The sequence below is a fragment of the Magnolia sinica genome, chromosome 12, assembly GCF_029962835.1.
Source record: "Magnolia sinica isolate HGM2019 chromosome 12, MsV1, whole genome shotgun sequence".
Classification (NCBI taxonomy): Eukaryota; Viridiplantae; Streptophyta; class Magnoliopsida; order Magnoliales; family Magnoliaceae; genus Magnolia; species Magnolia sinica.
The window spans coordinates 36,057,032-36,079,777 of NC_080584.1; the positions used below are offsets into that span (position 1 = coordinate 36,057,032).

At 34.5% G+C, this 22,746-nt stretch overlaps 1 protein-coding gene across 1 annotated transcript in view; it reads right to left on the bottom strand.

Moving 5' to 3' along the window:
- Positions 1-10,356: 10,356 nt before the first annotated feature.
- LOC131220019 (2-alkenal reductase (NADP(+)-dependent)-like) overlaps positions 10,357-22,746 on the bottom strand; it is a 63,312-nt gene continuing 50,922 nt past the window's right edge. Inside the window, exons 4-5 of the mRNA XM_058214994.1 lie at positions 21,654-21,820; positions 10,357-10,671 (exon numbers count right to left, since the gene is read on the bottom strand). Coding sequence (XP_058070977.1) covers positions 10,585-10,671; positions 21,654-21,820 — 254 coding nt within the window. The 3' untranslated portion in view covers positions 10,357-10,584. The remainder of the gene's footprint in view (positions 10,672-21,653; positions 21,821-22,746) is intronic.

Here is a 22,746-nt window from a genome sequence, read left to right on the forward strand (position 1 = left end):
CAGACCGACCTTCAAGGAGGTCGATGTAACTGTAAGGACCCTCAAAGAGAGTGAGACTGTAAACTCACTCATATGGCCAATTGCCGACCAAGCCCACAGGTCGGCAATAGATCGGCCAACACATGACCCTGGATTGACAACGTAGCTCGACTATAGCTCGGTAATGGCTCAGTTATAGCTCGGTAATGGCTCAACTATAGCTCGGCTATAAATCGGTGAAGTAGTTGTTCACTCCCCAAGTATAGGGTTGTGATGTAGTAATAAACTCGGTGAGACCGAGGTCGAATCCACAGGGACCGAAAATTGTACGTGATCTGGAACTAACTAGATCTAGAACTAGCAAAAGATGTAATCTAAATCAAATAGAATTTAAGGAATAATTATGGGATAATTATCGAAAATGTAAATAATTCAGGGAATAAGAAACTAGGGATTCAGAGGATCCACTTGTAGAGATCAGGGAGATCTTTATGCCTGCTTCAAAAATCATGGAACTTAAACTGAACTTCCTCTAATATAATTTTCAAAGAGATGAAAGGTATATGAATTAGAATGGATTCCATCACCAAACCAAGCCCAGGAGACAAAGTAAACAACAGAATTAAACTAATTACCAACCAACCAACAATGTATGAAGATCAGAAAGGGTACTGTCATCCTACCATGCCCATGGAACAATGATGAACAACAGGGCTTCCTGACTTCATAACATAAAAAGGGAAAAGAAATACTCAAAGCCATTGCAAACCCATTGTAATTTCAGTCACAACAGACCATTAAAGACTAAGAAAATATTCCTTTAATAATCAACTAAAATCACATTCAGTTTATGAATTTTAAATTACAGGCACAAAATATAATCTCCCATCTCGCTACAGGCTTCACCTCTTAGCCCTAGCTAAGAGGTTTAGCCACACATGAATGGGCTGAACAAAGCAAATGAAAATAAAAATAAAAAGAGAAAGAAAAGAACAAGAAGGAAAGGAAAAAAAACCAGCCTCACGTCTAGCCTCCCAAAGAACTTCTCCCTCACGTCCAGCCAAACTCCTCCCTCAAACCAATCTTCCTGTTTTTCCTTATATCCTGGTCCGCTGGGACCTGAAGACTTCATGCCAAAGTCTAAGTTGTTGCGTAGGGAGAGAAGGACAGCTGTTTACGCAGCAGCGTTCGTATGCGCAGTGAAAACGCAAAACATCTTACGTTTGGATTGTATTTACGACGTGATATCAAACTATCCGTCATTTCTGAGATCTTGACTAGAATATTGGCCTCCCTGTGGACACATTGGACGGTCTGGATCACTCAAAACATTAATGATCGTGGCCCACTACTCCCCGCAATTCCCAGATTCGTCCGGATGCGGAAAATAGGGGGGGCGCTGATCTCTGCGGGACCCACATGTGATGTTTTCTTAATAGATCAGGTCCATTCAGTGGTCTTGTAGGGTCTATTTAGGCTATTATTCCAAATTTGAAGTGGCCTCGAGCTATGACTGGACCACTGCTCTGATCAACGCGCGGAGAACGCTTCAGTCTTTTCACTCTTGTTCTTGTGCATGGATGCATGGAAATGATCCGGTTATGGTCTAATTTCCCTCCTAGATACGATGAACGTGTCAGATTATCGATTCGGACGATGATGGTGGGCCATTGGCGGATTAGCGGACGGACCTGCGTGGAGGAAAAACAAAGACTCTCTTGCTTTGTATAGGAGAGTCGGGTGGGAGCGGTCAACGCGGTTTGACCGCTTGTGATGGGTTCGGTGCACTGCGAGTACTCTTGCAGCAGTGCACGTGCAGTACTCTTTTGGGCCCCTCAGTGATATATCTGATAAATCCACACCATCCATTTCTTTTTTCTTCATCTCATTTAATGCGTGAGCCCGAGTTTGAAAATATTCGAATATTAGGTGGGCCCAAAATCAATGGTTATGGGTAGATCTGTCCTTTGGGCCACTTCCAGAGGGATCCAATGGATAAAATTTTACATGTACGGTTAATTTATGGCCCTCAGGCCATGTATGAAGCTTTGAATCGAACAGATGATGGAAACCCAGTGATCTTGCATTCTAGCTGACTTTCAGGCCGCTTAAGCTTCAGTTTCTCGATTTTCGCGGACCCCTGGTGTATAATTCCGACGCTCTTAGTCTCCTAGAGTCCGTCCCTTGCCTTGGTGATTCTAGAGCGTCAAATCCATGTATTTACCACCATTTTTCAGTCCAGGCTCTTAAACACACCCTGCATTACAAACACGATTAATTCAGGCCGTTAAGCAATATCATAATCGTAAATCCATGCAATCAATGGGGTCTAATATGCAATATTTGACCCTCAACAGTAGTTGCCCATTACAGTCTATCCACGGATCAAGCAGTCCGGTAATATCTCCAATGGCTCGAAATTTCTCCCAAGATCTTTGGAAGATAAGATCAAATCCCAAGAGATTTGGGATTGAGATAAAATCTCTATATACATCCCAGATATGAGCGGATTCCCTTCCAAATTATCAGGAAAGATTTCTTATGACGCTTACTTTCTATTCCTATAAATAGAGGTATCCATAACCTTTAAAAGGTACGTACACTCATCCTAAGACTTGACTAGCGACTCTTTTCTAAGAAATCATCCCCCGTAAAGACCCAGAGGCCTGACTTAAGCATTAGAGGGTCCCCTGCACTAGCCAGGGTCTCCTTTGTTCATTCCTTTTTCTTCTACAGGTCCATATAGGTCAACTGGGGACGGTCTGCCGGAAATTTGCATCAACAGTTGGCTTCAACATTGTTCCAAAAATAAAAAGATAAAATAGAAATGACTAGAAAAAAAAAAACACAAGACAAAATAAATTAAGATTCACTCTACTCTTCTTATGCTATTGTGATTGATTTAAATGTATGGCACATATGAAATGGATGATCATGATCTGCCATAATTTCAATACTTTTGTCACCAGCGCGATGAGTGGGTGGGCCAAGTCAAATCGTGGCAAATTTTCATGTTGTGGTAAGATTGAAAGACTAAACTAATGCACATATCATTTACACGTCAATCTAAAAGAAGTAATTTGAGGGCCCCATAGCCGATGGATCATGGTCCAAAAATACAAGTGATTGGACAATCTTCTGTTGAAATTTGTGAATTTTGAAAAAAAATCAAAATATTCGAAAATTTTGGGGTTTTCGTTTTGTCGCCAAAACACTTTTGGAAATTTCAAAATGAAAATTTTGGTGTGTGATTTTGTCCCACATCGAAATTGGAAAGAGAAGAATTAGAGTTTATATGTGGAGGTGTGTATAGTATTCTCACTTGGAGCTTTGAAGATGGAGACACTTGGATTGTGTGTGCATGTGTGTAAGTGAGTGAGTGTGAGGGTGAGGGCAGTGTGGCTGTAGTGGCGCCAGTTGGTGCACTTTGCACTTCGCACATGCGCAAATTATTAATCTGAAACGATCAACTGTTTTTTAAACTAGTTAGCAGCCTTGAAAGCCACAATAACAGACCTCAGGAAAGTTTTAATGGTAGTTGTTCCATTCCCACTACTTTTCATGGTGTGGTTGACTTAAACTTTAGATGTGCATATTTTTAGGGATAATGGTTTAGAATAATATAAAAAAGTTGATGGATGGTGTGAAAGTAACACAAAAATAATGGTGGGCCCAAAAAAGTGTCACACGTTAAAAATTGGGTTGTTTATTACGTAAACAAGAAAATCTTTGTTCGCTCAGGGCAATACTGGATTGTAAAAGAAAAAATGTTTACGGAGTGCCTTTCGGATCCTCTATTAAGTTAAACCTCATTCACAGAAAATTTTTAACATAAAATGATGGACCGCTTTCCTCATTTGGCGTTAACAAACAACGCTAAACATGGAAGGCTTTCCAAATTTCGTATTAAGTGAAAAATTTCAGTGTTAACAAATAGGCCCTTAGAGTGTGGGGGTGTCTCGCATATTGCAGAACTCCTGAACCTAAAAGAACTAAATTAGGACCAAGAGCTATCAGGTGCATCTTTGTAGGATATGCACAATATAGTAAGGCATATAGACTTTTAGACTTATACTCCAATGTAATCATAAAGTCTAGAGATGTAGAGTTCTTTGAGAACTCTTTATTCATGGAGAAAAAGAATACTAAGATTCAATCGCCTAATGAAACTATAGAAGAAACACAACAAGAAGTTGAAACCCCAAGTGAATCTCATAGGAGTAAAAGAGCAAGAGTAAAGAAGAGTCTTGATCCTGATCAAATAGACTCTCAGCATCTCTCTTTTCATCTAGTAGAGGGTGATAGAGAGAAGATCATTAGGAAAATATCTATGATTTTAACTATAGAAGATGAACCTAAAACCTTTAGTGAAGCTATGACTTCAAAAGACTTCTCTTTTTGGAAAGAGGTCATTTATGATGAAATGGATTTGATTATATTAAACCAAACATGGAAACTGGTGGATTTACCTCCAGGTTTTAAACCGATAGGGCGTAAGTGGGTATTTAAAAAAAAAAATCATACTGATAGTACAATTCAAACCTTTAAGGTAAGATTAGTTGTTAAGGGTTTCCGACAGAAATAAAGAATCGATTATTTTGACACATATTCACCAGTGGCTAGAATAACATCGATTAGGATTTATTCTCTCTAGCATCTATACATTATCTTTATATCTATCAAATGGACGTGAAGACAACATTCCTGAATGGTGACCTTGATGAAGAGGTATACATGGAGCAACTGGAAGGGTTTGTTCTACCAGGCAATGAAAGGAAAGTTTGTAGACTTGTTATGTCTTTGTATGGATTAAAACAAGTACCAAAACAGTAGCATGATAAATTTAATTCTAGAGTTCTGTCTTACGGTTTTGCACATAACATTACTAATAAATACATATACTTAAAAGTTTGTAATATTGTAATCATATGCTTGTATGTAAATGATATGTTAATAATCAGTAGCAAAATGGAATGTGTAACTGAAACAAAGAAGTTTTTCTCCTCCATTTTAAAAATGAAGGATCTTGGACAAGTGCATAATATATTATGTATCAAAATTAAAAAAAATATATAGAGAGAGTATCAAGTATTAAGTTTAACTACTTAAAAATCAAAGAGGCAAAAACCCCATTTGATCCAAGTATCAAGTTGAAGGAAAACGGTGGAAGAGCAGTTGCACAACTATAGTATGTTAGTTCTATAAGTAGTCTTATGTATGTTAGGCAATGCATAAGACTGAAAATATCATACACTATAAGTAAACTATATAACTTTACTAGTAATCCAATTGTTGAACACTGGAAAGCTATAAGTAGAGTTCTAGGTTATCAAAAAGAAACCAAAGAACTATGACTATTTTACCTAAAGTTTTCAGCAATGTTGGAAGGATATACCAATGCAAGTTGGATATCGAGTGTAGGGGACAACGAGTCTACTACAGGATGAATATTCACCTTATGAGGTAAAGCTGTTTTTTGGGGATCCAAGAAATAAACTTGCATAAGACACTCAATAATGGAATTTGAATTCAGAGTATTGGTTGCAACATGCAAAGAGGCTGAGTGGTTAAGGGATATTCTATTAGAAATCCCATTCTATGTGAAGCCTATACCGGCTGATTCACTTCATTGTAACAATAAAGCCACTCTAGCGAGAGCCTACAGCGGTACCTATAATAGGAAGTCCAAACACGTAAGTTTGAAACCAGATTATATAAGGCACTTGATTTAGGATGGAATCATTGTGATCTCATTTGTGAAGTCAAGTAATAACTTGGTTGATCCATTTACTAAACCTCAAATAAGAGAGGTAGTAAGGACAACATCTACAGGGATGTGGTTGAAACTCTTTAATCAAAGTTCCATCAGTAATAGAACCCAAACCAAACTTAGAATATCTCTAAAGATTGAGTTTAATGGGTAATAACAAATCATTGATATGTGGAAAGTTTCACCACTAGAATATAAAAATAACCTCATCTAAGATGAAAAGTGTTAGCCGTTATAACAAGAGGGTTGAGTCTTAGAACTCTTAATAGAATCCAATCAAATAAGACTAGTGTTTTAAGTAATGAAAACACTGGAAGGATTTCACCTATTTGAACGTAGAAGTGGTGCCGCTTCTCATAAGAGTTAGAGTTCTCTTGGGATCGTTCATGAAACAAGATAAGCACATGGCCATTAAAAGTATTAAACGAGTAATATAAAGAAACTCACATAATGCAGAAACTATTATGTGTGTAGTATTTTTAGTTATGTCATTTAGAAATAACTGGTTCAATGCTGCGGCAACTAGAAATTTTGACAAAACTTTAAAATACTTGCACTAAAGAAATATTCAAATCATAAGATATTTTTATCTATGCATAATAACTGTCATTTATCTTTGGCAGATATTTTCTATTATTTAAAAAAAAAAAAAAAACAGTTGAGGATTGTTGAAATTTGTGGTTTTTGAAAAAAAATTCAAAATATTCAAAAATTTTGGGATTTTCATTTTGCTGCCAAAATGCTTTTTAGAAATTTCAAAATGAAAAGTGTGGTATATGCTTTTGTCCCACATCGGAAATGAAAGGAGAATAATTGGGGCTTATATGTGGAGGTGTGTGTAGTATTCTTACTTGGTGCTTTAGAGATTAAGATGCTCGGGTTGCATGTTCCAGTATATAGCATTGGAATATACACACGTGCACGCTCAGGCTCGGGCTCGGGCATAGGCATGGGCACGGGCGTGGACAGTGTGGCAGTAGTGGCGCTAGTTAGCGCACTTTGCACTTCGCACGTGTGCATGGTGTCATAAAGTAGTCGCTCCCTCATAACCTTATGCGAACCGTTGCGAGATGGTGCGATCGCGGCGCGAGTGGTCTTATATGAGCCTACGTGCGATGGGTCTAAACTGAGTGGGGTTTTTTATAGGCGACTAAGAAGGGTCAGATTATTAATTCAATACGGTTAGCTATTTTTTAAAATGGCTAGCAGCCTTGAAAGCCACAACGGTCCAAAAATGGACGGGCCATGATGATCCAATGGTCAGATCTTTCAATTCGACGACCAAAAATGGCTCAAATTAATGATTAATAGTTAGAAACATTTTTCAAACGTTCTAAACCATTAATTGTCACCCAGAAATGATCCATTCCCTGGTGCGTATATAAAAAGGACCATTCCGGTCCAAAATCCATCAACTCCAACCCATCTCTCCTCATCCATCAGTAAATAACAGCTCCATCATAGAATACAGCAACACGTCGTCTGTTTAAGTCTGCTAGTAGATCTGCTGCGTTGAATTGTTCTTAAGTGGACCCTTCATGATTCCTGCATGCAGGATCCATATAGGCTTATCTTATCCTAGAAGTAATTTGCCAATAACCCATTAGCAATTGATAAGGGGACGAATCATGCTTTAAGGACAACATATATTTTACGTGATTCAGCCTAGTGAAATGAAAATAATTAACCTTATTTTATGTTTTTATTTTTTGGTATTTCCAACTTATTTTTCCAACATCTTCACCGTCTGGCTAATTGCCATGAGCAAGAATGTCAAGATGAAAGGTCCACATCCTAACTTAAACTTGCAAAATTAGGAAGCCATTATCATCATATCTCTGTGATGTTTTTTTATTTTTATTTAAAATTTTACACCCCACAAATTAGGTGGCCTAGATTGTCATACATCTGAATTAAGGGTTTCCTACAAATTCATTATTACACATATCCATTTAAGGATACAATCCTTCAAATTGTTACAATACACGCCTCGATGAGTTGGCCTCCCCATCAAAGCTCATGTATTGGAGGTAAATGGATTCCTCACAGCTGCTTTTTAACATTTAGTGCTAATGTATTAAGAGATAAGTGAAACTGAACGTATTTAAAAAGCATAATTTTAGTGTGTTTTGAAATTTCATGTTTTTATTATGATTCAAGTGTAATTTATGTTAAATGCTCCCTTTTTAAGCTCTCTTTGTAAAGACAAAAGCATCATTCGTTGTGATCCTTGTGATCCTTATGTTTGTCACCAACTTGAGACTCAGAATTTTACCATTTTTTTCCAAAGTACATCTTTCAACGTTACAAATCATTTTGTCAAATGCTATATAAGTACAAAAATTTGAAATATTAAAATTGATTTAGTTAATGAAATTCCAGTTCTACAAATATATTAAATAATTCCAATTCATTTCAAATGCAGGCATCCAAACACAATTTTTGAATTCTAGTGAATTCCAATTATAAGATGTCAACCGTAGTTGAAGATTCAAAATCACCTTAATTTTAATGTAATTATGATTTTATTAAAAATGCTTTTCATTCATTTAAATGGATTTATTTCGTTGACTCTTTAACAAGTTCAGGAAAAAAGAAAGTAGTTAAAACCTCTTAAGTTATAACTGTAATTTGGTGATTAATACATTGGTAACTGTAAATTTCCCAACTTTTTTACCACCATCGAATTGCACCAATGTTTTGCTACCATGCAGATTGATTAGTGCAGGCTGCAAAAATTAGGCCAACCCACTCATCAAGTTGGTGACACAAGTACTTTCGATTAGAAACTTAATAAATCTCAAAGGTTAAAATCTAAAATTTGAAATTTTAAAACTTTTATATTCTGCCACATTTCAACCGAGAGAGAGAGAGAGAGAGAGAGAGAGAGAGAGGAGAAGATGTCCGTCATGTGCATCTCACCAAGAAGAAGGGACAACCCAAGAATTAGGCTATTCTAAAACTCATGAGGGCCACACCATGTAATTTTAGAGGTTTTTCTGCGTGATTTTAAGTTATTCCTTATGGTGTGGCCCACCAGAGTTTTAGATTGGGCTGATTTTTGGGGCTAGGGCCTAACATCAAAGGGAAAATATAATGAATGTTTTGGATGCTAGCCACATCAGGATTGGCTCCACACATAGTCAACCATACTGCATAGACCGTTATTGCCCACACAACCTCTACAAAGAGAGTGAAGGCTCTTAGTTGAGGCACCTGAGCACTATTCGGTTGTTTAACTTTGCTATTTTGTATAATTTATACATAAGAAACTCTTTCAAATACCTATTCCTAAAATAAAATAAAAAATCAATTAATTAATTAATTACAAACGAGTAAGCTAATGATGTCGAGTTTCCTCCAAGCCTTCGGGTTGACCCAATTTGGCTGGAGATCTAGTCATGCATGTTGACTTTCCTCGGAGTCATCTTGAGTTTTTGAACTACTGTCCGGGTACAAGAAATGAGTCCTACAGCTCCTATAAGTAAAAGTCTCTATCCTATTATTATTGGATGCAAATGAATTGGAGCAAATATCGTCAATAGGGGTCCCTCATCTGATCCAATTATAACTCAGATCAGGCATTTGGACCCATATCCGACCCATTAAAATTTAGACCATGTTTGCATCAGGTCCACGTGAAAAATAGATCACCCATTTACCTTATGGGTTGGGTTTGGGTATAGAGGGCCGAGACCTTACCCATAGTTATTAGTTATTACATGGGTCATGTGTGGGTTCAAAATAGAAATTACAATTGAGTTTTCACATAATGGATGTTCTAAATCATTCCATTGGTAGTGGCTATCAATTTTTATGGTAAAAAACAAAATAAGAATAAGATGGCTAGTCATGATAGTAAAAGTGGTCCACTTAATATTCTACATTGACAATAGGTCCATGATTTATATTGTCTAGATTATCATAAGTAATGGAATGGTAAGCACATTTTATGAAAAGGTTGTGAACCATTGCTATAATCTAGATCACAAGGGGAAAAATATATCCCTCATGATTGATTAACTACTTTTCCATTTTGCCAGATGATTTTAGGTTGTAAACCAAACATTAGGCAGATTCAAAACTCGGGAATTATGTTTCGAAAATCGGTCCATACAAACCCTGTTATATACTGATTTAAATATGTGGGCCCCACCATGATATATGTGAGTTATCCACACTCTCCATCCTTTTAAAAAATACATTTTAAGGCATGAGCCCAAAAATGAGGAAAATCAAAAGATCAAGTGGACCACACCTTAGGAAACAATGATCATTAAGACATCAATGGTTAAAAGATGTTTTTGCCTTAGGGCCCACATTGATGTTTATTTGTCATCCAACCTGTTCATAAGGTCACACAGTCATGGATAAAGGGGAGACAAAAATATCAGTTTGATCCAAAACCTCTGGGGTCCTCAAGAAGCTTTCAATGGTAGGAGTTCAACTCCCATTGTTTCCTGTGGTGTGGTCCACTTGATCTTTGTATCTACCTCATTGTTTGGATCATGCTCTAAAATGAGTTAGCTAAAGGGATGGACGGTGTGGAACATCATGGCGGACCCCACGATTTAACATTTTCTCCTCGGATGTCATGAGGAGTGCTATAAATGAAAGTGGCAGTGAACATCGCCTTGGAAATCCAACCAAAAATACAAAGGTAAATAATTATTACCCATTTACCTTGAATTACCTATGTAATTACAAAATCAAACATGCCCTAATAAAGTGGGGCCAACCTACTGGGAGTAACACGTTTGGCCTGCTACAGGGGCCACAACCAACATTTAACCTTGGTTCTTTTGTAAAATAGGGTTAGATGATTGAAGGGTAACTTACTTCTTCAACGCAGCATCAAAATCAGTCTCCTTTTTGTAATTGAAAGCATCATCATACCCAAACTCATCCTTAAGAAGCTTTACCTACAAATCATGCATTTCAACAAAATTTTCAGACCATAATGACTTAATTCATTGAAGATCAAATAAATTGGTGAACATTAGGCACACAACCATAACTCTATAGGAGAATAAAAATAAGTCTCCTTTTTGTAATTGGCATGTGAGTAATAAAAATAAGAGAGATTCCAACCCATTGACCTTCAACCCAATCGGACTATGGATCTAGTCAGACTATTAATTATATTTAACTGTGGCCTAATTACACTATTGGTCATTAATATCATCCAAAATCAAACCATTGAACTTTGACATCAATCTAATCAGACCATTCATATTCAACATGATCTGATTATCAATTTTACTCAATCAAACAATTCATCTTAATTCAGACCACTCATCATTGAAATTGGAAAACATAAAAACAAATATATATATATATATATATATATATATATATATATATATATATATATATATATATATATATATATATATACACCTTCAATATTAACCCAATTAGACTGTTGATCTTGAATGTTAGCCCAATTGAACCATTCAACTTTAATTTTGACCGATCATTAATTAGTACTATCCACCTTGTGGGGTCTACCTTTGATCTGGTGATCTTTTGCCATCCAATAAATGGAGTGATGATCAATCAAAAGAGGGGCCATGGAGGATCATAGCAATATATAGATATGATTTTACTGTAATAACTTATAAATATAATGGATAAACAAAGGGGAAAGAATATAAAACTACTTGCCAAATTATATAATCTTAAGTGGAAGAACCAGACGACACACGTTGCATTTTAAATTGAATTCATTATCAACTCGTAAATATTATGAGATAACGTTGAAAATATAATAAATTAAAAAATTAACTTGTCTCAAAATGCCCCTGACTCTATCAGAGAAAATCAAGTCGCTTGTATCTGATATCATATGTAGAAGGTTTAGAATATTGTGATTCTATCATTTTCTGCAATTCGATGCAAGTTTACCTAACCTCATCTTCTAAGGGAATATAGGAGTTGATGATTGGTCACGACCATGGAAAAGGATTTAATTGAAACAATATTGTTTTGTGACAATGAAAATCCCCTCCATTAATCTTAAGATTTATGGGGTTTATCAACCTGTGTGGATCTCAATCGTCTACCTACCCACATGCACGGTGGTGGAATTATCGGATCTTCATGATATATGGCACAAATGATGTCTTGTTGCACCAGTTCATTAAATGCGATGGGTTTATGTACATCTTATTCTATAGGAACACGTCGTCCCTTTTTGGTTAAAGGCATGCTGTAATGTGCCCTGAATTGCTATGCATTAGTTGCATTGGTTCAAGTCATAAACATATATGAAATTAAACACAAATTAGAAATTTTCATTAGTTGAAGTTCCAACTGATTGTAGATTCAACAATTATACACGTATTAAAAGCATAAAGCATCAATTTTTTATTTTTTATTAAAAAAAAAGAAAAAAAAAAAAAAAAAAAAAAACTGTCTTCTAATTTTTTCTAATTTATTGGTCTTCAATTTTTTTTTTAATTTTTTTTTCTGAATTTCAATAACTAGGAAAAATACATAAAACAATAAAACGGGAAAAAGAAAAATGCATTGTTGGAACCAATCTAATGCATGTTATTGTAGATTTAACCATTGTACATGCATTAGAACCATAAAGCATTGAATTAGAAAAAACCAACTTTTTTTTTTTGGAATTTTTCAATAATCATGAAAAATACAAGAAAAAATAAAAAATTAAAAAAGGAAAATGCAATGTTGGAACTGATCTATTGCATGTTATTGTAGATTCAACCATTGTACATGTATTAAACCATAATGCATAGAATTAGAAGAAGAAGGAAAAAAAAAAAACCTACTTCTCATGATTTTAGAAATTTTCAATGATCATGAAAAATATATCCGAGATTAAAGGATAGAAAAATGAAATTGTTGGAACTTTGCTTGTTATTGTAGATTCACTCATTGTACATGTATTAGAACCATGGAACATCAAATTAGGAAAAAATAAACCCAACTTTCAATATTTTTTTGGAATTTTTTAATGATCATGGAAAATATATCCGAAATTAAAGAATAGAAAAGGGAAAATTCATTGTTGGAACTGATCTATTAATTATTATTGTAGATTCAATGAGTGCACATGTATCAGATAATAATAATAATAATACTTCTCATTTTTTTTAAAGGATTTTTCAATGACCTTGAAAAACTTGAAAAAAAAAAAAAAAAAGGAAAATGCATGGTTGGCGATGATTTATTGCACGTTATTAGATTCAACCATTGTACATATATTAGAATCACGAAGAATCGAATTTAAAAAAAAAAAAAAAAAAAACTACTTTACAAATTGTCTTTTTACTCTTTCAATAATTATGAAAAGACATCCAAAATTAAAAAAGAAAAAGAAAATGCATTATTGGAATTGACCTATTGTATGTTATTGTAGATTCAACCATTATACATGTACTAAAATCATAAATCATCGAATTAGGAAAAAAACACCTACTTTTCTTTTCTTTTCTTTTTTTGAATTTTTCAATAATCATGAAAAATTCATCTGAAAAAGAAAAAAGAGAAAAAAAAGAAAAGAAAAAGAAAAGGAAAATGCATTGTTGGGATTGATCTATTGCATGTTATTGTAGATTCAACAATTCTACATCTGTTAGGACCATAAGATATGGAAATCAAAAGAAAGAAAAAAAAAAAAAAAACTATTTTTCCTATTTTTTCAAATTTTCAATAATCATAAAAAATACATTCGAGATTAAAAAGAAAAAAGAAAAATGTATTGTTGAAACCAAGGTGTTCAGTATCGGTTATGTATTGGCCAATACATAACGGTAACAGCCAACCTCGTTTCGCGTTACGAGGTCATAAACCCCCCCCCCCCCCCCCCCCTCGGATTTCATGACCATAACAGTCCTGTAACGGTCGTTACTACCCAGTAACAGTTAGAAAATGGGTAGTTTTTTTTTTCTTTTTAAAGTTTGATTTTTCACCTTTAAAAAAATAAAAAGAATTTACTTCCAAATTCTACATAAATCATTCTATTACAATTTTAGACGACCCTTAACTTGAAATTAAGAATTGAAATAAATTATATTAAAGATTTTCTTGATTCGAAGTTCCGTGGGCCATTTTTCAGAAATTCCTCAAAAATATGTATTTATACTTTTTATTCAATGTATTGCTACTTTAATGGTAGAATATAATGTGTTAATTATAATAGAACATATTAATGTCCATTTAACAGATTATTATTGTAATTTTATATTTTTTTATATTTGCTTTCTATTTACGCACTATTTTCGACCTTTTTAAAAAAAAAATCGAAAAATCAATTTCTATTCAATGTTTTGTTGTTTTAATAGTAGAATATAACGTGTTAATCATAGTAAAACATATTAATGTCCATTTAACATATTATTGTAGTGATTTTATATTTTTTTATATTTCTTTTCTATGTACTTACTATTTTCGGTCTTTTTTAAAAAAAAAATTCAAAAAATCAATTTTTATTCAATGTTTTATTGTTTTAATGGTATAATATGATATGTTAATCATAGTAGAACATATTAATATCCATTTAACATATTATTGTTGTGATTTTATATTTTTTTTTCTATTTGTGCACTATTTCGACCTTTTTTTTTTAAATTCGAAAAATCAATTTTTATTCAATACATTGTTGTTTTAATGGTAGAATATGATGTGTTAATCATATTAGAACATATTAATGTCCATTTAAAAATTTATTGTTGTGATTTTATATTTTTTTATATTTGCTTTCTATTTACGTACTATTTTCGGCCCTTTTTTAAAAAAAATTCAAAAAATCAATTTCTATTCAATGTTTTGTTGTTTTAATTGTTGAATATGATGTGTTAATTATATTAAAACATATTAATCTCCATTTAACAGATTATCGTTGTGATTTTATATATTTTATATTTTTTTCTATTTACGAACTATTTTTTGCCCTTTAAAAAAAAAAATCAAAAAATCAATTTTTATTCAATGATTTGTTGTTTTAATGATAGAATATGATAATTTATTTATAGTAGAACATATTAATGTCCATTTAATAGATTATTGCTGTGATTTTATATTTTTTTTCTATTTTTTTCTATTTTCAGCCATTTTTTTTAAATTTGAAAAATCAATTTTTATTCAATATGTTGTTTTAATGGTAGAATATGATGTGTTAATTATATTAGAACATATTAATATCCATTTAACATATTATTATTATGATTTTATATTTTTTTCGATTTTTTCTATTTACTCACTATTTTCGGCTTCTTTTTTTTTTTAATTCGAAAAATCAATTTTTATTCAATGTTTTGTTGTTTAAATGGTAGAATATGATGTTTTAATCATAGTAGAACATATTAATGTCCATTTAACATTATTTTTGTGATTTTATATATTTTTATATTTTTTTAATATGTTCGAATTAGTGACTTTATATTTATATTTTCTTATTTTGGACAGGTTTTTGAGCTTCTTAGTGTTTAGAACATAAAATCATCTTTATTGATTAGATTGAACTTTCTGTTATTAATTTATTTACATTAGGTTTTCGAGATTTAAATTAATTAATTTGTTCATTCTCGTATAAAAAGTAAATATTGTATATAAATTTAGAATAACGAGGAGACTCACAATCTCACATTGACATAGTTCATAGACTCATATCTAATCTACCTACGGAAATGTCTAGGTCTGCCTAACAAATAAGTGAGGATATTGGATGAGAACATTGTCAGAGGGTTGATGGTACTAGGCATAAAATGAAGTGTAACTATTGTGATAAACTAGTAGCTTGTGGAATTACGCATCTTAAACAACATTTGACACATCGAAAGAGTCAAGTTGCAGGATGTATCAGAGTACCAAAATAGATAATAATTTTAATACAAGCCAGTCTGGATGAGTCGAAGGGTAAACGTGTTGCTGGAAGAAAAAGAAAGATGAAATTTTGTATGCGGCCCGACAGGAGGTGTTTGGTCCTGAATATATGGGCATTCATGATAAAGATATTATTAATTTTTACGAAGATTTAGATCGGGAATTAACTATAGATAGGAGAGAGAGCTAATATTTTGCTCGTGAAGAGGAAGAATGTCACCGCATGTTTAGTGCGAGTAGGTCAATACGTGATATAGGGGGGGCAGTGGGAGTGCAGCTGGGAGTGCGACTATTTTACAGGTGGGGGTAGGGAGGTAGGTTTGGTGGGTTACGACGTATGTTTGGGAGCCAACGAGAGTCTTCTTCATGTGATGCCCTTATAAATTTGGATGAAGAAGTAAATGAGCCTACGAGACCCTTTATTGATCCAATCTTGTTTAGGAAAGAATCAATTAAGCAAAAGAAGATAAAACAAATGTGGAGTAGAGCTTCTATTGAGAAACTAGATAGGGCAGCAACAAAGTTATTTATACATACCAACATACCTCCTAACGCGGCCAATTCTTCATGTTGGCAGGTGGAAATCGATGCAACAGTAGAAGTAGGTAAAAAAATTAAAGCTTCCACGGTTAGGGATATTGGGGGGGAGTTGATAAATGTAAAGTATGTGGATGTGAAAGCATACATGGCTACCTTTAAACCTGTATGGTAGGCCAGATGATGCACGATCATGTACAATGGTTGGACCGGCCCAACCAGACACAGGATGATCAACTTTATGGTGTACTGTCACTTGGGAACTATATACCACAAATCAATTGATGCCTTAGCCACAACAAAAAATTCTGATTATATTAATGAATGAACAGATAAAGTTGTGAATGAGATTAGAGAAGAGAATGTAGTGCAGATTGTAACAGATAATGAAGCATCATATAAGTTTGCATAAGTCGATGAGAAAGAGACCACATATTTTTTAGTCACCACGTGCTGCCCATTGTATTGATCTTATATTGGAAGATATTGAGAAGAAGAAGAATGTTAAACAAATGGTCGAAAGGGTAAGAGAAGTAATGACATTTATTTACAACCATAATCAAGTAGTTACAACAATGAGAAATTTCATGAAAGGATGAGAGTTGTTGAGGCTTGTGGCAACTAGATTCGCAACAAACTTTATAGCATTAGAGAGTTTATACCAACATAGGAGAGAGTTGAGTGAGATGTTCGCTTCCCGAGATTGGCTCAACACAAAACATAGGCAAAAGACATTAGGGACACAGGTTGAAGTTGCGAACACCATACAAGACAATAAATATTGGAAGAGGGTCAAGTCGATCTTAAAGGTGATATAGCTACTAATTAGGGTACTTTATTTTGTTGAAACTGATGAAGCACCTACCATAGGCTTCTTATGCAATACCATGAATAAGTTAAAGTTTACAATTCAACGTGATTGTAGAAGTTGTGAGTCTTATTGGAGGATGATTTACAAGAGATGGACAAGACAACTCCATCACCATATTCATGCAGTAGGTTACTACCTAAATTATATATAGGTACAGATATACTTAATAATTTATTGCGGATAATGAAGTTCGTGTCGGGCTAAAGAATGTGATAAAAATATTAGAGTCTGACTTAGATATGTAAATAAAGGTATTGAATGAATTAGATACATTTGAAAATCACCTAGTTAGCTTTGGAGATGCTCTTGCACAACATGCAGTATTTAAGTTGCAACCGGCCAAATGGTGGATAAATTTCGGAAAGAGTACGAAGGCTCTCCAAAAAATTGTAGTAAAAGTTTTGAATCAGACAACATCTTTTTCTATCTATGAAAGAAATTGGAGTTGTTTTACACTTATTCATTCAAAGAATAGGAATAGATTGCAGACTAGGATGTTGGATAGACTTGTTTTCATGCACTACAACATGAAGCTAAGAATGCGACAACATCATAGGAGCATTACAGCCGTCGATGATATAAACTACTGTCTAATAAATTTGGACAATGTTTATGATGAGGATAACCCGCTTTTACCTTGGTTGGAAATAAGAGAAATTTTTTTGAAGAGGATAGTAAAGAATTAGAAATTGATGACCCACTAATATGCACAGTGCAATAAGAGAGTCGTGTAGCTATGTTGGACCTAGAAAGAGGGACAACTTTTATGTCAAGTATGGCTCAAGATCAATAGAAGAGTACGAGCAGTTGTAGCATGATCATGTCGGATGATAGTGATGATGACGCCCCTACCCCTGGTGCTGGCACTTCTGGTGTTGTTCAACACACCATACAGTTGTCTACAGATCACGAGGTTGATGAACATCGATAAGGTAGTACACGAGGTCAAACTTATGAGTGTACTAAGTCACGATACAGCTTGCAGTAAGAGGAGGGTAGGTCTAGTGGTGCACTGGGTCCAGAAGGTTCGGAACATCAGAAGGCCCATGGTCTTGGGTATTATGATGGATATTCTTATGGCCAATTGGATTATGGTTATAGTTATACCGAGCTTGTTTCATCACATTCATATTGGAGTAGTCCTCCCGATCCATATCCATATGATTATGGATATGGAGATCCAAATCTAAGTTACTCATCACAGACACACTCTCAATCTCAAGATTCTCAACAGCCTGAGTACGGGCACCAGTATGGCTATTCGACGGGCACTGGTAGATATCCTTCCTCTAGATCGAAGTCGTTGCCCAGTCAGATTCAATCATCTTCTAGTTTCGTTGACCTAGTATTTTCTTATGACGCTGGATATTATGGATATGCAGCACCTCCACCTATTGGACAGCCTCAACCTGATGATGACGATGACGATGATGTGGAGGTCAAGCAACCACAAAAAAACAAATTTCATTTTGGTGGTAACTTGTGAATTTTATTATGGCAATTGTAAATATATACTTATATTAAGGTAAGTATTTACAGTGGTACTATTGCAAACACACACACTACCAAACTTGTATTTAAAATAACTCCATTGACAACCAATCAAGTAATCCTTAATCAAGTTACATGGGAGTATATCAAACACTACTAATTTTTATTTATTTATTTTTTATATTATTGACTTGAGGATGACTGACAGGTCACATGATAGGACAGAAATCACAGCCACAAGAACAAGATAAGAGGAGAAGTCTCTGACATGTTCAAGAATGAAGATTTTAAAATAAAATGAACATTATAATTTATGCAAGTTTGGACTCACTCTGATCTAGACTCTAGAGTAGAGACCTCACTCCTCCTCAAGTATGTTAAATTATTAATAACTTAATATATAATAAATGATGAAAAATAATTGCAAACACCTACATATGTAATATATTTTGATATTATATTCATTCTAATTATTGATAGTAGATAGAAAATTAAATATATGAGTTTTGTAGTTAAATCCAGGTTGTCTGATTCATAAATTCATCAGACTGTCCAATACAACTTCTCACCAAAGAGTGGACCGTTACACCACCATAAACGTATTCCAAATTACAAATGAATATATATTTGGAATATTTAGAATATTCTAGATTTAATCCATATTTTTTCATATTTTTTTGGCAGAAAAGAAAATCACACTGTTACGGGCCGTTATGCTCACATATCGGCTGATATGGGACGTATCTGTATCGGTAATGGTGGGCACTGTTATACCCACCGATACCGATACCGAACACCTTGGTTGAAACTAATCTATTGCATGGTATTGCAAATTCAACAATTCTACTTGTATCAGAACCATAAAGTATCAGATTAGAAAAGGAAAACCTACTCGTCATTTATTTATTTATTTTTTCAATAGTCATGAAAAATAAATCCAAAATTACATACATACATACATATATATATATATATATATATAGGAAAATGCATTGTTGGAACTGATCTATTGCATGTTATGCAGATTCAACAATTCTACATGTATTAGAACCATAAAACATGGAAACAAAAATAGGAAAAATGCATTGTTGGAACTGACCTATTGTATGTTCTTGTAGATTCAACCATTCTACATGTAATTAGAACCATAAAATATGGAAAATGATAAAAGAAAATTTCTATTGAAAAAATAAAAACAATATAGTTTTTAAAAATCTAGTAGGTACCCATTAGGAAATTTCAAACAAATTTCAGCAAGATTAGGTTGTTTTGGTATTTTCTCCTTTGATTTCATCATTTCTAAAATGAAATCATACAAAAAATGTACTAACTTCCTTATTTTGAAAATTCCCAAAATGACCCACTTGATTTTTGAACCTTCTCAATTTGAAATTTGAATCATAAAAAATAGCACAAGAATAGTCGAATTTGGCTTCAAAACACCCTAGGAATCTTCTCTTCTTTTTTTGGAACAATGGTGTGGTCCACTAAATGGATAGCATGGATAAATACCTACATCGTCATGGTGGGCCATCAACAAAGAAAAAGATATATATATATATATATATATATATAGAGAGAGAGAGAGAGAGAGAGAGAGAGAGAGAGAGAGAGAGAGAGAGAGAGAGTCATGCTCACCTGCGCACCTACGCACGTGCGCACCTTTGCACATGCATGTGTCATGGGTGTCTAATCTGAACAGTCCATGTGATGCGGAATCCCATGAAACCCCATGTGACAAATTTTCACCTTGATCTAAAATTCTAGTGGGCCAAAGTAAAGAGAAATGCAAATCAAGGGAGGAAACTATTTTCATTTTTCATGGCCCATCAAAATTTTAGATCAAAGTAAAACTTGGGCATGGGGGTTTCACGAGGTGCTGCTCCACATGAACGGTTCAGATTTTGGATCCACATCACGTATGATGGGTTCTCAAAACAGTTCGTACGTAGTACGTACGTACTGGTTTTATATATATATATATTAAAAACTATAAAACATTTTCTGCCTGTTATGTGCTATGCACCCCCGTCCCCTCGTTATACCCATGTATTGGGTAAACTTAACCATTTTTTAATACCTTACATCCCATACCATGCCAGTTCGTACCATCACTTTCGATTGTCACATTCATGGGAGTTGAAGTTGTTCCCACCATGTTGAAGTTCATCCCTTAAGCTTGTGTGCTACAAGCTTCACCTTCTTCTCAGTGATCTCTATAAAATTCGATGGGCCTCTCTACTTCAGTGAGAAGCTGGCCATTGAAGAGAGAGAGAGAGAGAGAGAGAGAGAGAGAGAGAGAGAGATCAACCTTAAGCCAGAAGTTCCAATCTTTCCTAGCACCCCCTTGTGTTCCATGCTGAAGGATGAACTTGTCTACCTACTCATTACTATAATCATCATTCTGCAGTTTTGGTCTATGATTTGGCACATGTAATGGACCAGTGAGACCATGGATTGACCAACTACGATCTCCATGATGGTCACAGTCCATCCATCTTAGTTCAATTGTCTATTAAGGCTACAGCCAAGCACGCGATCATTGCTTTCATCTCGTGCATCTCCCACTACTTATTTTGTTGGAAGGCTTCCAATTAAACCCTTAATGGTCGTTTCTCTGAAGCACCATCCATCAGGTTGCTGCCGCCCATTCTGCTATTAAAGACCATTAATCCGAGGAAGAACCTCACTCTAATATAAAATAGAGTAGTGGTGCACAAAGAGGAGAAGAAATCATTGTATATTCCTTAGCAACCAATTAGAGAACTCCAAACAAGAACTAGATGATAATTTTTATTGAATTGAACGTTCTTGCATAGCACATATCATGATCTTGAAAAGGCAACTCATGCCCAAAATCCTAACTCAACCAAACCAGACAAGTTTTGCAAAAATAGAAAATTGTGAAAAACACTAAAAATTTTGTAGATCGTAAAATCTTAATCAAATTCTCAAAATAAATAACTGGTGCAAGCAATGAAGTTGCTAAGAATAGTTAGTTCTAACTTTGGATTCAAATTTAACTTAGTAAACGGCCTTTTTTGCAAGGTTGAAATAGGGCAACTGCCATGTCTGTAGATTTCGTTGAGACCTTTCGAACCACATTCCAGGTGGTGGGCGAGTTACCCATCTATTTCTTTTGTTATTAAATACCTTTTCATCTGTTCCAGTGCTTCCAACAACTCTGCAGCCTTTGAGTTTCGCCAATTGGCTAGCAAACATTCCAACTGCTCCAGCTGCTGCTGAAATAAAAACATTCTCTTCCGGTTTTGGATCTCCGACCACTTGCATTCCCACCCAAGCTGTAAATCCAGGAACTCCTGTCCATGTAAAAAAATGACATAAGAGTAGTCAACTATCAAACCAAATTCAGACTTTAGGTGTGAAGATCTATGGTGGGCCCAAGTTCAGCTCCAGTCCCGCCTGTTCAGAAACTATGTTTGAAAAATGGAAAATCCATTTGATTGCTCCGAGTGAGTCATATCTAATTGACTCGATGTCACTTGATTACAATCATCCAATACTTGTGATTTTCCAAAAAGGCCTATTCATTGTCTGCTGGGGACCAACAGCCATATGATATGGATCATAATTCAAAAATCTCGAATCCACTCCATGTCCACCAAGATGGGTTAACCCAAGGCATTACCGAATGAGTGCAGTGGCCTGATTTACAACCTTAAGAAACTAGTTGTAAATGAATGACTTGGACATTTCCATATATATGCAGATAAATTAACAACCTTAAAAATAAAATATTCAATGGATCACGTTCATCTCCAAAAATCACAAGACAAGATCGTCACTTAAAGTTTTTTATTGGATGATAGCTTAGTTGTTCTGGTTCAAGAACATTGATGGTTCAAATTAGTGCTGTCTTAGCAAGTGGCTCCCAGTGGGGAGACACTCATCAGGTGGGCCATGATGTTAGAAACTGTTACACGGCTAACAAACTTCCAGCCATACATTTGTTCCCTGAACTGCAAGGCTTATCCGATTAGTGGATTGACTTGATTCTAATGCCATAAGCATGGGAATGGTGAACAAAAGCTGCCTATAAGTTGCCTTTTACACTTGTAGGTGTAGCAAAGCTCAGTTTGTAAACCATGTAAGAAAAATTTGCAAATTGTATTACTTGGTTAAATCTTTCCTTAATTTCCACTTGGAACATGGAACCAAAACCATGAATCATAAATAATAAATACTCCTAAATGAATGCACTTGGGCTAGATATAATGGAATGGGT